At 44.3% G+C, this 16,982-nt stretch overlaps 1 protein-coding gene across 1 annotated transcript in view; it reads left to right on the top strand.

Moving 5' to 3' along the window:
* The window catches only part of LOC112231012 (BMP/retinoic acid-inducible neural-specific protein 1), a 115,529-nt gene that overhangs the window by 95,206 nt on the left and 3,341 nt on the right, over positions 1-16,982 (top strand). The window contains exons 6-7 of the mRNA XM_024397503.2: positions 8,961-9,197; positions 11,316-11,538. Of these exons, the coding sequence (XP_024253271.1) occupies positions 8,961-9,197; positions 11,316-11,538 (460 nt within the window). The remainder of the gene's footprint in view (positions 1-8,960; positions 9,198-11,315; positions 11,539-16,982) is intronic.

Below are 16,982 nucleotides of genomic sequence, written 5' to 3'. Positions count from 1 at the left end.
GAATATGGATAACAGACAGTCATCCAATATTCTGTAATAAAAAAATGGCCATGCTCATCAAAAATTGTCCTCCCTAATCTTAAACGGCACCGATCGCCACTGATATATACAGTATATACCATATATACCGTATATACACTGAGTATACAAAACATTAAGGAAACCAGCTCTTTCCGTGACATAAACTAACCGGGTGAATCCAGGTGAAAGCTATGATCGCTTATTGATTTTAAATCCACTTCAATCAGTGTAGATGAAGGGGAGGAGAAAATGGTGGTGTTCCTAATGTTTGGTGTACTCAGTGTATACCCAGACAGCCTACTATTTGGAAAGCAAGTATCGGTATTGTCACGCCCTGGTCAAAGTATTTTGTGTTTATCTTTATGTATTTGGTCAGGCCAGGGTGTGGCATGGGGTTTTTGTAATTGTGGTGTGTTTGTCTTGGGGTTTTGGTGGTGGTATTGGGATTGTAGCTTAGTGGGTTGTCTAGCAAGGTCTATGGCTGTCTGGAGTGGTTCTCAATCAGAGGCAGGTGCTTATCGTTGTCTCTGATTGGGAACCATATTTAGGCAGCCATATTCTTTGAGTTTGTCGTGGGTGATTGTCCTTAGTGTCCTATGTGTACTCTCTGTTAGTTTGCACCAGATAGGCTGTTTCGGTTTCTGTTATTGGTTTTTTGTAAGTTCGTGTTTCTTTGTTGTATTAAACATGGATCGCAATCGACACGCTGCAGTTTGGTCCGACTCTCCTTTTCGCCTCTCCTCTTCGGAAGAAGAGGAGGAACACCGTTACAGAATCACCCACCACCAACGGACCAAGCGGCGTGTCAACAGGCAGGAGCAGCCGAAAAAGGAGATGCTCACCAAGGATTTCTGGTCATGGGAGGAGATCTTCGACGGGAGAGGACCCTGGGCTAAACCAGGGGAGTGTAGCCGCCCAAAGGAGCAACAGGAGAAGAGGCAACAGAGGCAGCAGCAGCAGGAGCAGCAGCAGCTACAGTGGGAGAGGTTGCACCACCTGGAGTTATGGACATGGGAGGAGGAATTGGACGGTAAAGGACCCTGGAATGAGCCTGGAGATTATTGTCGCCCCAAAGCCGAGCTGGAGGCAGCAAAAGCAGAGAGGCGGCATTATGAGGAGCTAGCACGGCAGAGCGGATGGAAGCCCGAGAGTCAGCCCCAAAAATTTCTTGGGGGGCTTACAGGGAGTATGGCTATGCCAGGTAGGAGACCTGCGCAAACTCCCTGTGCTTACCGGGGGCTGGAGAGACCGGGCAGGCACCGTGTTATGCTGTGGAGCGCACGGTGTCTCCAGTGCGGGTGCACAGCCCGGTTCGGTATATTCCAGCTCCTCGTATCGGCCGGGCTAGAGTGGGCATCGAGCCAGGTAAGGTTGGGCAGGCTCGGTGCTCAAGAGCTCCAGTGCGCCTGCACGGTCCGGTCTATCCAGTACCACCTCCACACCCCAGCCCTCCGGTAGCAGCTCCCCGCACCAGGCTTCCTGTGCGTGTCCTCGATCCAGTACCACCAGTTCCAGCACCACGCACCAGGCCTTCAGTGTGCCTCGCCTGTTCAGCGCAGCCAGCGCTTTTCTCCTCTCCTGCGCTGCTGGAGTCTCCCGCCTGTTTAACGCAGCCAGAGCCTTCCTCCTCTACAGCGCTGCCGGAGCCTCCCGCCTGTTCAGCGCAGCCAGAGCCTTTCTCCTCTACAGCGCTGCCGGAGCCTCCCGCCTGTTCAGCGCAGCCAGAGCCTTCCTCCTCTACAGCGCTGCCGGAGTCTCACGCCTATCTAGCGCTGTTAGAGCTTTCCTCATCTCCAGCGCTGCCGGAGTCTTCCGCCTGTTTAGCGCAGCCAGAGCCTTCCTCCGACACAGCGCTGCAGGAGTCTCCCGCCTGTTCAGCGCAGCCAGAGCTGCCAGTCTGCATGAAGCAGCCAGAGCTGTCAGTCTGCATGGAGCAGTCAGAGCTGTCAGTCTGCATGGAGCAGTCAGAGCTGTCAGTCTGCATGGAGCAGTCAGAGCTGTCAGTCTGCATGGAGCAGCCAGAGCTGTCAGTCTACATGAAGCAGCCCGAGCTGCCAGTCTGCATGAAGCAGCCAGTCTACATGGAGCAGCCAGAGCTGTCAGTCTACATGAAGCAGCCCGAGCTGCCAGTCTGCAGGAAGCAGCCAGTCTACATGGAGCAGCCAGAGCTGTCAGTCCGCATGGAGCAGCCAGAGCTGTCAGTCCGCATGGAGCAGCCAGAGCTGTCAGTCTGCATGGAGCAGCCAGAGCTGTCAGTCCGCATGGAGCAGCCAGAGCTGTCAGTCTACATGAAGCAGCCCGAGCTGCCAGTCTGCATGAAGCAGCCAGTCTACATAGAGCAGCCAGAGCTGCCAGTCTGCATGAAGCAGCCAGAGCTGTCAGTCTGCATGGAGCAGTCAGAGCTGTCAGTCTGCATGGAGGAGCCAGAGCTGTCAGTCTACATGAAGCAGCCCGAGCTGCCAGTCTGCATGAAGCAGTCAGTCTACATGGAGCAGCCAGAGCTGTCAGTCTGCATGAAGCAGCCAGAGCTGTCAGTCTGCATGGAGCAGCCAGTCTGCATGGAGCAGCCAGTCTGCACGGAGCTGTCAGTCTGCACGGAGCTGTCAGTCTGCACGGAGCTGTCAGTCTGTAAGGAGCTGCCAGTCTGCAAGGAGCTGCCAGTCTGCAAGGAGCTGCCAGTCAGCACGGAGCCGCCAGAGCGGTCAGTCTGTAAGAAGCCGCCAGAGCTGTCAGCCTATATGGAGCAGCTAGTGCCGCCAGTCTGCCCAGCGCCGCCAGTGCCCCCAGTCTGCCCAGCATCGCCAGTCTGCCCAGCGCCATCAGTCTGCCCAGCATCGCCAGTCTGCCCAGCATCGCCAGTCTGCCCAGCATCGCCAGTCTGCCCAGCATCGCCAGTCTGCCCAGCACCGCCAGTCTGCCCAGCGTCGTCAGTCTGCCCAGCGTCGTCAGTCTGCCCAGCACCGCCAGTCTGCCCAGCGTCGCCAGTCTGCCCAGCGTCGCCAGTCTGCCCGGCGCCGCCAGTCTGCCCGGCGCCGCCAGTCTGCCCGGCGCCGCCGGTCTGCCCAGCATCGCCAGTCTGCCAGACTCTTCCAGATCTGCCAGTCAGCCAGACTCTTCCAGATCTGCCAGTCAACCAGACTCTTCCAGATCTGCCAGTCAACCAGACTCTTCCAGATCTGCCAGTCAACCAGACTCTTCCAGATCTGCCAGTCAACCAGACTCTTCCAGATCTGCCAGTCAACCAGACTCTTCCAGATCTGCCAGTCAACCAGACTCTTCCAGATCTGCCAGTCAGCCAGGATCTGCCAGTCAGCCAGGATCTGCTGAAACCACCAGCCAGCCAGGAGCTGGTAGATCTATCTACCTGCCTGAGCTTCCTCTCACTCCTGAGCTTCCTCTCACTCCTGAGCTTCCTCTCACTCCTGAGCTTCCTCTCACTCCTGAGCTTCCTCTCACTCCTGAGCTTTCTCTCACTCCTGAGCTTTCTCTCACTCCTGAGCTTTCTCTCACTCCTGAGTTTTCTCTCACTCCCGAGCTTCCCTCAGTCCCGAGCTGCCTCGGTCCCGAGCTGTCCTTCAGTCCCGATCTGTTCCTCAGTCCAGTGGGGTTCTGGGTGAGGACTACTAGGCCATGGTCGGCGGCGAGGGTGGACTATCCAGGGACGAAGGGAGAGGGGACTAAGACATTAAAGGAGTGGGGTCCACGTCCCGCGCCGGAGCCGCCACCATGGACAGACGCCCACCCGGACCCTCCCTATTGTTTTGAGGTGCGTTCGGGAGTCCGCACCTTAGGGGGGTTCTGTCACGCCCTGGTCAAAGTATTTTGTGTTTATCTTTATGTATTTGGTCAGGCCAGGGTGTGGCATGGGGTTTTTGTAATTGTGGTGTGTTTGTCTTGGGGTTTTGGTGGTGGTATTGGGATTGTAGCTTAGTGGGTTGTCTAGCAAGGTCTATGGCTGTCTGGAGTGGTTCTCAATCAGAGGCAGGTGCTTATCGTTGTCTCTGATTGGGAACCATATTTAGGCAGCCATATTCTTTGAGTTTGTCGTGGGTGATTGTCCTTAGTGTCCTATGTGTACTCTCTGTTAGTTTGCACCAGATAGGCTGTTTCGGTTTCTGTTATTGGTTTTTTGTAAGTTCGTGTTTCTTTGTTGTATTAAACATGGATCGCAATCGACACGCTGCAGTTTGGTCCGACTCTCCTTCATCACCACTAGAAAACCGTTACAGGTATGCTGACAAATACATATACTAGCGCACTACATACTTAAACTGCATACTCATTTTGGAGTTTGAGCTAGTATAATTTACTCAACTTTTCAGACTCTTCAGAAGTGTTTGACAAAAGCTGATAAACAGATACATTGACACACTGTACCAAAATGAATGAATGCCGGGAGTTAGATGACACATTCAAAGTACTATTTTCTAAATGTCACATACTATAAAACAGTCTTTCTTCACAAACTATTTAGTACGCTAGTATGGGTATTCGGACACAGCCAGTGTCTGTGTGAGTCCTGCAGTCTGGCCAGTAAGGCTGTAATATCTACAGGAGAATAAGAGGCCCTGGTGCTTGCAGGATGTATAAGGGGGCTGAGGCACCCACTGTTATTGTGCACTCGGCCGCTGGCACTGCCTCTGTCAGCGAGTGGCGTCGATCCGTGAACTTGCCATCTGGATTCCCCCACAAATCACATTAAAGTTTCAGGCCCAGGAATACATCAAGCTAAATGAATATTGGCTCCGGGGGCCGCAGACAGGTCTGATGGAGAAAAAGCCCTTCGCAATCCAACTCTTTGTGGTTAGATATGATCCATTCATCCCTCCCTCCCTCCCTCCCTCTCTCCCTTTCTCATCTACCCCTGATGGGCACTGGGACTGATGAGGTGGACAGACAGAATAGTGAATAGAGTATTCTGTCACAGAGGGAATACAAAGCAAGGTTACACAGTGGAAGTAAATGTGGTGAGCATACTGAGACATAGAGCAGAGGGGAAAGGGAAAGGTGGATACCTACTGTTGTCAGTTGCACAACTGAATGCATTCAGCTAAAATGTGTCTTCCATATTTAACCCAACCCCTCTGAATCAGAGAGGTGCGGGGGGCTGCCTTAAATGACGTTCTTGTCATCGGCGCCTGGGGAGCAGTTGTTGTTGAGGGTTAACTGTCTTGCTCAATGGCAGAACGGCACATTTTTCTACCTTGCCGGCTTGGGGATTCAAACCAAGGACCTTTGGGTTACTGGCCCAATGATCTTAACAGCTAGAAATCTGTGTATGCCTACAGTATGTACTACTACTGACAGACTTCGGGTTGAAACATTGCGCTCAGTAAAACTATGGGAGTGTTCAACAGTGTGCATGTACACTATCTATCTTTCTTTCATGCCTCTGCACTACTCTCATAGAGCTAGGTTGCACAGAGGTAGTAATTGAACTGTAGTAACCTAACTTAGAGATGCACATGGTTTCAGTTATTAGTCAGGTAACATGAAAGGAAAAGGATTAGTTAGTATTATAAGGAAACCCACCCACAGCTAGGTTTAATTCTTCACAATCTTTGGTTGCAAAAGATGAACTTTGATAAGTACACTTTGGGGTTTAGCTTCATGTATTAGGCTCATATCACTTTGGATCTTAAGACCTTCATTTACTTTGAAGCCACCCACCAGTTTTCAGTTTAGCTTTTCTTGTGGATTTAATGAACGGCATAATCATATTGATTCTCCTGCTGTTTATTTGCTGGCAAGATATCGTTAGATACAAAAATGTGTAAAAGTAGATGGCTGCACTGCACAAAATCTATTTGCATTTAATTTTGTGATTTTGAAGCCGGGTTTTCACGTTTGGGTAAAAAGCAAGTATGGGAACATAATTAGTACAATCACTCAACAGCACAATAACACATTACGTTATGGTCTCAGTTGCATATTTGCAGAGGCACTGTTTGCACTAACATCAAAGCTATTAAGATTAAATTGCCTTGCCAAGATGCGGTTTCATATGAGGAAGCAAAATCTATTTCATTTTTTCCAATCCAATGGCTTGTATTGCCAAGGATTTATTTCCAGCAATGAAGAGAAAGGGTTTTGACTTAGCTGTCAGAGCTTCTCTTCTATTAGATCCCTTGGGTGAGATATGGACGTGCTGGAAACTGAAAAGTATAAATACCTTGTCAGTTTTAAGTGTGAAGAAGGGCTTTCAGGCCAACCAACTTCCAGGTTACTAACGCTACGTCACTGCTAACATAAGAGGCAATTATCTATTAGCAGCATGTTGCCGAACCATATGCACGCACATACACACACACACACACACACACACACACACACACACACACACACACACACACACACACACATGGAATAAATTACTGCTGTGTTAAATAAAACAAGACACAACAAGACAGCAGCCATCAATCACTGTTCCATTTTGTCACATCATGAGTTGACCTCCGGAGAAAGACAACTCAAAGTCAAACATGGGCAAACTTTTAAACCAACTCTATAAACCCTGTTCAAAACTCATCAATAGACAGAATCTGTCATGACAAAAGTGCAACCTGCAAACCCCATCAGGGGCTTTCCTTATTGTTATAATTTGAGGTATACTGTATTGGTTTGAAGGTATAGACATGCAAAAGAGTATTATAATCTACGTCTTCCATCTCCTATGAGGTGATGTAGTGCCGCTCTTGTCTGCTTACTGTTATAATTACAGGCAGGTTCTTTTTTGTGTGATGTCATTATTCATGCCACTGAAACAATCCTTATTTTCCAAATGTACAGTACCAGTCAAAAGTTTTTCAAAATGTTTTACTATTTTCTACATTGTAGAATAATAGTGAATACATCAAAACTATAAAACAACACATTGAATCTAAATATATTTTATATTTGAGATTCTTCAAAGTAGCCACACTTTGCCTTGATGTCAGCTTTGCACACTCTTGACATTCTCTGAACCAGCTCATGAGGAATGCTTTTCCAACAGTCTTGATGGAGTTCTCACATTATGTTGAGCACTTGTTGGCTGCTTTTCCTTCACTCTGCAGTCCAACTCATCCCAAACCATCTCAATTGGGTTGAGGTCAGGTGATTGTGGAGGCCAGGTCATCTGATGCAGCACTCCATCACTCTCCTTGGTCAAATAGCCCTTACACAGTCTGGGGGTGTGTTTTGGGACATTGTCCTGTTGAAAAACAAATGATAGTCCCACTAAGTGCAAACCAGTGTCACCAGCAAAGCACCATCACACCTCCTCATCCATGCTTCACGGTGGGAACCACACATGCGGAGATCATCCGTTCACCTACTTTGATTCTCACAAGGACACGGCGGTTGGAACCAAAAATGTCTAATTTGGACTCATCAGACCAAAAGACAGATTTCCACCGGTCTAATGTCCATTGCTCGTGTTTCTTGGCCCAGGCAAGTCTCTTCTTATTATTGGTGTCCTTTAGTAGTGGTTTCTTTGCAGCAATTCAACCATGAAGGCCTGATTCATGCATTCTCCTCTAAACAGTTGATGTTGAGAAGTGTCTGTTACTTGAACTCTGTGAAGCATTTATTTGGGCTGCAATTTCTGAAGCTGGTAACTCTAATGAACTTATCCTCTGAAGCAGAGATAACTCTGGGCCTTCCTTTCCCGTGGCTGTACTCATGAGAGCCAGTTGTATTATGCGACTGCACTTGAAGAAACTTGAAAAGTTTAACTGACCTTCATGTTTTAAAGTATTTATCTTTGCTTATTTGAGCTGTTCTTGCCATAATATGGACTTGGTATTTTACCAAATAGGGCTGTCTTCTGTATACCACCTCTACCTTGTCATAACATAATGGATTGTCCTATGGCTAGAAAGAAGCTTGTTCAGGCCACTTTTCTCCCTGTAATTGATTATGGTGACTTGTTGTATATGCATGCAGCCTCTTCCATCTTACAGAGACTGGACTCTGTTTATCATGCATCCTTGCGCTTTATTACAAATGCCAAGCCACTCACCCACCATTGCACATTGTACCAAATGGTAGGTTGGGCGTCACTTTATATGCGCAGAAAGATACATTTGTATGTGTTCATCTACAAAGCCCTTTTGGGTACACACCCTCTTTACCTCTGTAGTCTGTTCTCCTTCACCACCAGCAGTTACCATACCCGGTCTGCTAGGCGGTTGCTACTTAAAGTCCCCAGGACATTCACAGTATTAGGCAAGACTGCCTTCTCTTCTTGTGCACCAGACGCATGGAATAATCTACAATCCATCTACTGAATGAATTTAAAATATTGATGGGAGACTCTGTTACAGAGGAGTGTAAATGCTTTTTTAAGGCTGGATCATGTAGTTGTATTGTTGTATGTTTTAAGTCTGTAATGTATTGATTGTTGCTGCCTTCTTGGCCAGGTCTGCCTTGAAAAAGAGACTCTGGGTCTCAATGGGCTTTTCCTGGTTAAATAAAGGTTCAATACACTTTAAGAAATGCATTAAGAAGGAAAGAAATTCCACAAATGAACTTTTATTAAGGCACACCTGTTAATTTAAATGCATTCCAGGTGACTACCTCATGAAGCTGGTTGAGAGAATGCCAAGAGTGTGTGCAAAGCTGTCATCAAGACAAAGGGTGGCTACTTTGAAGAATCTCAAATATAACATATTTTGGTTAACACTTTTTTGGCTTCTACATGATTCCATATGTGTTATTTCATAGTTTTGATGTCTTCACTATTATTCTACAATGTAGGAAATTGTAAAAATAAATAAATAAACAAATAAAAACAATTGAATGAGTAGGTGTGTCCAAACTTTTGACTGGTACTGTATAAAATTGTATTTGAACTGAATGTTTGACCAGCAGACACGTGTCAGTGAAGATGTGTTTTGAAGATACCAACCTCCCCTTTCAAAACAATGTCATAGAAATTATTTCCCTTTGTGTTCCAGGTCTCCAGGTCATCTTTCCAGAGTACCTCCAGGAGAAGTTTGTTCAGTCGGCTCTGAGCTACATCATGTGTAATGGGGAGGGGGAGTACATCTGCCGGAACAGCCAGTGTATCTGCATGTGTGCTGACGAGTACCCACAATGCAACTGTCCTATCACCGACATCCAGATCATGGAGAACACCCTGCTTGGGCAGGCGGAGTCCTGGGCCACCTCTTACAAGGACTTTGAGAACTCAGGTAAGCAGGGAAGGATACGATTGCAAATTCTAGTTTACTGTAAGTCTTGTTAGATTACTGTACAGTCTACTATAGTTTTGTTCAGCCATGTGTCTTCGTCCCCAAACACTATGGTTGTGGTAAGTGATGTTACTGTTGAGTATTGTATTCAGTAATTTGTTATTTAACAGCAATTTATTGTTATTTTAGCCCCTTCCATCAACTATATTTCTAAAGTAAGGAATAAATAAGATATTTGCCTTAGATTCAGGTTAAAATAACGAATATAGCAAGAAAAAGGATACGGAATTATAAGGATATCCCATGACTTAGCTCCTCTCTTGTCTTCCCTCTTTGGTTTGCGTAGAGGCCAATTATGACTACAGGACCATTTGCATATGGACCTCAGCTAGGCACTAATGACCGTTCTGAAGCCAGGGCTACTTCCACTGATCTGTCCTCAAACAGAACACCAGATGCAGGTCTTTACAGCATCCAATATCCACAGCAAACAGTGATATAATGGTATATCCACTGACAGTCAGCTCTAAATTCAGCTGTTTTTTATTCAGGTGTCGTCATTTTACGTTAGTCACCTTCCATAGAATACACCACATAAAGCGTGCATGGTCTTGGAGCCAATCTGCAATAAAGTGTGGTATGAATAATTCAGCAGCCATTTTAACGCCTTCTGTTTTAGAAGAAGACACTAGCAGTTAATTGTAACAGTCAATTCTCTCTACCCCCCTCAGCCAGGTTTCACTAAGCATGCCACAGGCTAAATGTGTGTGAGGAGCCATTGTCACTCAGTCACATAGGGAAGCCACCCACCATGCAATCAGTACAGGGCCATGCATGAACCCAAGGGTGAAACAATAACTTCTGTAGATTTTCGATGCAGCATTAATGTGAGATGAACCCACTGTATTAAACAGTTTGCAAAATAGAACATGCAACCTTGTAAGATGTGTTTGTGTGTGTGTGTGTTAGTGTGTGTTAAGGGTAATGGTATTGATTTGTGACTATTTGGTGTGTGTGTGTGTTAGTGTGTGTACACGTGTGTGTTCATTTGTGTGTGTGTACATGCGCGAGCCTTTGTGTGTTGAACATGTGTCTCGAGCAGCAACCAATTCGTCAAAATGGATGGCGTCATTATAAAACCGTTACAATTAAAACGCAATCTGCATCGTTTCAGTTGGTGAAACCCCATCAACAAGCCACCATATTCCACATGCCTAGCGAATGACCCATATAGCGGGCGGTTATGTCTGGCCACACAAATATTCACACACATACTCAGTCACATCCCCTGCCTCATCCCCTACTGATCAAGTCAGAATAGTAATGTACAGAGGATGGTTCGGGATACTCCCAAAGGGAGTCGCTCAGTATCCACCTAACGGGGCTCATACTTATATATTATTAACAAGTAATAAAAGGAGACAAATAAACCCTGACAGCCATACATATATATTTATATATTATAGAGGACACAAACTGAGTTTGAGTCGCTCAAGGTCATTGGCTGCTGAAGAGATTTCGAAGATGAAGTGCATACAGTATCGGATAGCCATTTTTTAAATAATAAAACGGTGTATTCCTATTTAAAGGTAGACTCCGCGATTTGACTCAAATGCAGAAAGTACATTTATGCAACAACTAAGAGTGTTGAAGCGCGACCCACTGGGCACAGACATCAGTTCAGTGTTTAGTTTTGACTTGGTTGAGTTGTCAATTAACGTCAATTCAACGTGAAATCAACAAAAAATGTCACCATGTCATTGGATTTAGGATAAAAGTTGGGTGAAAAAGAGACGAAATTCAACGTTGATTCAACGTCATCACATATACTTGTTGGCTTGGAATGATGTGAAACAATGTTGATTCAACCAGTCTACCTTTAACGGGAGTATTTTGTTTGATCAGATGTGCTATTATCATAAATGCCAATGGTGTTTTGTTTTCTCGATTCAAGGCAGGTAATGCATCATGATGCACTCAAGCTTTGTTCAGGAAAACAACACCTGAGAACAGAAAGCACAGGAAGGAGGCTGATCCAAGGTTGCTCTGACAACAGACAGTCCTTGTCTGTGTCCTGCAAGATCTCTTAATCACCCTCCTTTCCTCTCCCTCCTCCAGATGAGTTTAAGTCATTCCTGAAGAGGCTGCCCTCCACCCACTTCCTGCCGGTCAGCAGTGTCCACCTTCTGTGGGGCAGTGACTGGGACCTGCAGGCCCGCTACCGCCTGCTCCAGAGCTCCCTGGAGACCCAGAGGCTCAAGATCCAGCGCACCGCCCGCAAGCTCTTTGGCCTCAGCATCCGCTGCCACCACAACCCCAACCACCAGATGCCTAGGGAGAGGTGGGTCTAAGAAGCAGTAAAATGCATTATGTAACCCTGCTGCATTGTGTTGTAATGTGTTGTTTTGATGATGCAGAATGTTGGTGCCAACGCTGTGGACCATGGTATCATGGAAGGTAACTTAGAAAGGTGGATAAACTGCAACCAAGGTGACAAAATTAATCTGTGAGAGAACTCTGTTAGGTAGGGGATTTTCTGTATTTCGTCTCAGTAATGCCTGTTGAAGTACTGTATTTCGAAAACATTATGATATAGTACATAATGCATTTTTACTTTGAATTTTCTGGCTCTTATAGTTCTGTCCATGAAATCATGGAAACGCCCAATGAACCCTAGTCTTACCTAGTATTTCACAATGCAGGATGAAAAAGAATCTAACCGCTGGAGCTCTCTGGCCGGGTCAGTGCACAATGTGCCATCACCTACTGTGACTGCAGATAGCACGCTTTGCTGCACAAATAGCACGGTGTTAATGCTAATCCAGTCTGAAATGCATTCTAAAATGGAGTCATTCCACCCCATAATATACCAGACAACATGGAGAAAAATAACACACTAAATACCAGATGAAAAAAATGATGTTACATCTGCGTGGAATGTCAATATACAAATATAAACAGGGAAAATCCTCAAAATATTCAGTTATGTGGTTAAGGAACGCACAGCTGTCAACTGTCACTAAGGTAGAAGGAACACACCCACGCTAGGATGCAAGCTTTGGCAAAGGGTTTGTTCAGAAGTGTTATCAAAGCGGTGCAGTGCACAATCCGTGCTCGGCAGAGCACACATCAAGGACGCCTGACGGCACTGTGAAGAGAAACTGTGTTTGTTTCTATATATGTGTGTGTGTTTATGTGTGAGTGATTGATTGTGTGTGCGTGTGCGTGTGTGTGTGTGTGCTCATGCATCCATGTCAGTGAGAGATGCACTGTGCCAATAGGCATCCTCCTTTCAGACCAGTACCCACATCAGTGTTACTCTTTGATACCACCAATGCAGCGTAAACTAAACATACTGACATACTAGTGTTTGTAATGTTTCCTCTGGAGACATACAGTAAACAGGGCTGATATGACGAATGTGGAGTCCCTTGCTGTGGGGCTCAGTTCAAGGCACAGGTTTAACAATTAGTGTTTATATGTAAGGATACATTATCAGGTGGGTTTGCTATGTAATCCCACAGCTGTTAGGATGGGTTAAAGTGATATCTCCTTCCGAATTTCATGTATATCTACGTGCAATATAGTGAAATGTTACTCTATTTAAAAAGCACACATATCCACACGACCACCATTACATATAGTACAGTAGTACTAGTAGCAGTAGACCTTGTTGTCCTGCTGCTCAGAGTTGAGCTGAGGCCCTAGCCTCTCTGGTGGCATGGCCTTTGCCCTGAAGGGCCGAGTTGGAGAGAGAGAAGACTGTCTGTGACAGCCCAGAAATCCTTACTACTGATATACTTCCCACCGACGGGACACACGCCTATAATTATAGAAAGCAAGCCTCCTTCGGTCCCAATTGGATTCTGGCAGTGGAGAGCCTTGACAACTGCAGGAACAATACGAACCAAGTCTCTCCAGGGCTGGAGGGGGTTCCTCCACATTTTGACCCTACTGTGGAAGGCTACTTAGCTTAAGACCTGCAGGGGGAAACCCAGGGTGGACTTTGATGGTGGTGGCTTGATCTCAGGCTGCTCCCCGTAGTCTAATTACACATTTGCTTTTATAGCGATAATCACTGTTACACAATCCACAGGCAATCTACAGGCATGGCTGGACTGTACCCTTTTAAACATTTATGGTGTTTTCACAGGTGTAATGAGTGGAATATTCCAAGTAGTTAGAGTAGAGTAGAGCCTCAGCGTTGGTTTCTTTTAAGCATGCTGTGCTACTGGATGTACTGCATAACTAGGACCAGCAGATTTTTATGGCTGTGTTTTTACTGGGAAAAACTCTGGGTTCTATGTTTTTCCTGGTCATGTGGACAAGAAAGAGTCATGCCTTAATGCATAACCAGATGACTATACAACCAGTGGGGTAAAGTACTTAAGTCGTACTTTAAAGTGTTTTTACTTAAGTCGTTTTTTGGCGTATCTGTACTTTACCTTACTATTTACATTTTTTTACATCTTTTACTTCACTACATTCCTAAAGTCAAATCAAATCAAGTGTATTTATATAGCCCTTTGTACATCAGCTGATATCTCAAAGTGCTGTACAGAAACCCAGCCTAAAACCCCAAACAGCAAGCAATGCAGGTGTAGAAGCACGGAAAGAAAAGAAAATAATGCACTTTTTACTCCGTACATTTATCCTGACACCCAAAGGTACTCATTACATTTTGAATGCTTAGCAGGACAGGAAAAATGGTCCAATTCATATACTTATCAAGAGAATATCCCTGGTCACCCCTACTGCCTCTGATCTGGAGGACTCACTAAACACAAATGCTTTGTTTGTAAATTATGTCTGCGTGTTGGAGTGTGCCCCTGGCTATCTGTCAATTTAAACTTTTACTTTTGATACTTACATAAATTTAAAACCAAATACTTTTAGACTTTTGCTCAAGTGCTATTTTACCAGGTGAATTTCACTTTTACTTGAGTCATTTTTTATTAATCTATCTCTACTTTTACTCAAGTATGACAATTGAGTACTTTTCCCACCACTGTATACAACCATGAGCTGTGTGCATAAGTCATATTTTCATTGGATTTAGCTTGAGGTAAATAAAGGAAAGGAAAGTATGGTGCGTATTATTATTATTATTATTATTATTATTATTCAAGCCTGGTTGCCATTTCATGAATGCATGCGTGCGGCATACCTCTAAGATACATGTGGTATTCAGACAAAAAAAACAACTGTAATTAAATGAGTAATCAATGTGTGGTGGCCGTCTCTACATATGAAAGGCCTCTGTCCCTCACTGTTGGCTAGCTCTAATTGCCCTCATCTGTCATCAGCCTGTAGCTGATAAACTGGGAGTTGAACAAACTTGCATTAGAAAATCATCCGATGTGTTGCAAGGTAGGCTTAGCTCCACCTGCCTCACCTTGTCTTACACCCACTCACCTATCACAGATGTGAGCTCTCTATGCAGGGAAACATATGGAATGTGCCTGTGCAGAGCTATAGCAGACGTGCCAGGGGATTATAGCTAGAAGCTCTTCTCAAACAGAGAGTGATTAATGGTGACGGATATAAAATAGCATAACTCCCAGCCAAGTAATCGGCATCCATGTTTATGTATCAAAGTAATTATTCATGGGCAGACTTTAGCATGTTAACAGATTTGACTGTACTCTATATATTATTTAGCAGTAATTGCTATAGACGTTGACAGGGTTATGGTTGTCAAGATATGTCTGGTACATAACTCCCTTTCATAAGAACGTCTGTCAATAATGAAATCACAGGCTATTTTTGTCATCTAACATAGTGTTTCTATTAGTGCATTATCACATTCAGTCATCGGTATCAACAAATATCTCTGTATTTCTCTCATTCTATCTCTCTCTGTTTCTTTTCCCCTCGTTCCCCCAAACAGAAGGGGTCTTGTGATAATGTATGTCATCTGCGCTGAGCACCAGAACTGTCTGATGCCCTATTACAAACACAGAGATTGTGCTGTGATTCGTGAAAACAAACAGCATTCATTCCCACTCGTTTCGATCTCATTCCCTGTGGCAAACTCAACCCAGACACTTGTTTTGGAGGGGAAAAAATAAGGAAAAATAAAACTACCAGCATGATGCTCTCAAACTGCATATTGAGGGAAGCAGTTATATGATAGAACATATTTTATTCCGGTGTTTCAGATCACATAAAACTGTAGTTATTGCAGATAAATTCAAGGGGGAATATATATGGAATAATATGATTATGCCTGCCTCTCGTACGTAAATGAAAAGATAATAAAACGAATAGGAATGGTTTAATCTTTGTGGCGTAAACCTCTGCAAAACTTTTCAAATGTATTTTGTGTTGTCATTTGCAGCAAACATTTCTCACAAGTCCAATAAGTACCTGAGTGCACAAAAAAACGGAGGACTATTTTAAAGATCTCATACCTTGTGTGTTGTGTCAATGACAGAGGACTCTTTTGTGTTCTTTGAACTTTTGGAGACAAACCGACTGCATTAAAAACCTGTTTATACATTTTTTTCATTCAACTTTCGTTGTTTAGTCATGGTGCTTTACACGTGTTGTGACATATATTGCATTATTTTATTGCTGGTTATTACACCTACATAAGTGTTCGAAAACCCACATTTATTGAAATAATATTTTGCCCTGCCAAGAAGTTTCCTTTCGTTTGAAAGTTTGTTTTCTAAATCCTTTGTTGATGTTATAATGAATGATTTTACAGTCATGGTTTTTTTTTTTTCATCATATTTTAAATAACTTGTAGAAAATACACTGCTTCATGACGACACTGTCATGAAGCAATATGACCATCATCATCATACAAGCCAGATAGGCCTGTCACGTACATGCCCTTATATCAGTCACCAGTCAAAAAGAGGGTTTCTTGTCCTGCTCCTGAAATCTGCTCCTGCATTCATCCCAGTCCTCAGCAACAGAACATTAGGGTAGGTGCATGTCTGACATCAATGTGTGCGCAATTAATCGTTTAACATGGTCAATTTCCAAAAACATTATATAACATAAACATACTGTTGACACATAGGCTATGGTGTAATGGAATGTTATGCCTTGTGTGGTAGGTTTTATGGGTTTTGACACTCTTATGTAGGTGTCATAACCAGCCATAAAATAACACAATATATGTCAGAACAGGTCTAAATATATGTCATGACAGTGTTATGACCATATTGTAACAGGTTACGACAAGTTATGTCAGCTGTTATGACGCTGGGTGTCAAGTAAATTGTTCCCCTTTCATCAATCTCCTCCATTTTTCTTGTCCTGTGAAATATTATATTCAAGGTTCTTCTCACATGAGCACTGGAACCTATTTTTCATTCCAACAGAATTGTCATTGGCTTTGTCTTTATGTCCTGCAGAGATAATAGTGGGGTGAATATGTGGTCGTGAACAAAAGCTTTACTTTCTCAAAGTGCATCTTGGAGTCAGTGTTCTGGGACATGCATTCAGCCGTGGCTTTGTTATTTCACAATGTTACTCTTATCTTTTGATACTCCTCTCTTCAGTTCAGGAGATAAAGGAACTTTTATCAGGGTAGGACTGATCCAAGGACATATCCAAGATTGCCTTGACAGTACATCGCTTTGTGTCAGTTTAACCCGTCTTCAAAAAATTATGGAGTCAGGTTTATGTAAGAATTGCTAAGTAAAGACGAAATGTTAAATGGATTAAAATATATTTCTCACAACTCAATTTGTTCAAAATCAGTATTAACTCAAAAGTAAAACTTGATCAAATCACTTTTGGGAAGCTGTCTAATTATATATATTTTTT

The sequence above is a fragment of the Oncorhynchus tshawytscha genome, linkage group LG33 (assembly GCF_018296145.1).
Source record: "Oncorhynchus tshawytscha isolate Ot180627B linkage group LG33, Otsh_v2.0, whole genome shotgun sequence".
NCBI lineage: Eukaryota > Metazoa > Chordata > Actinopteri > Salmoniformes > Salmonidae > Oncorhynchus > Oncorhynchus tshawytscha.
Note: the sequence above shows the minus strand (reverse complement) of the source record. Positions and strands in the feature narration are given on the sequence as shown.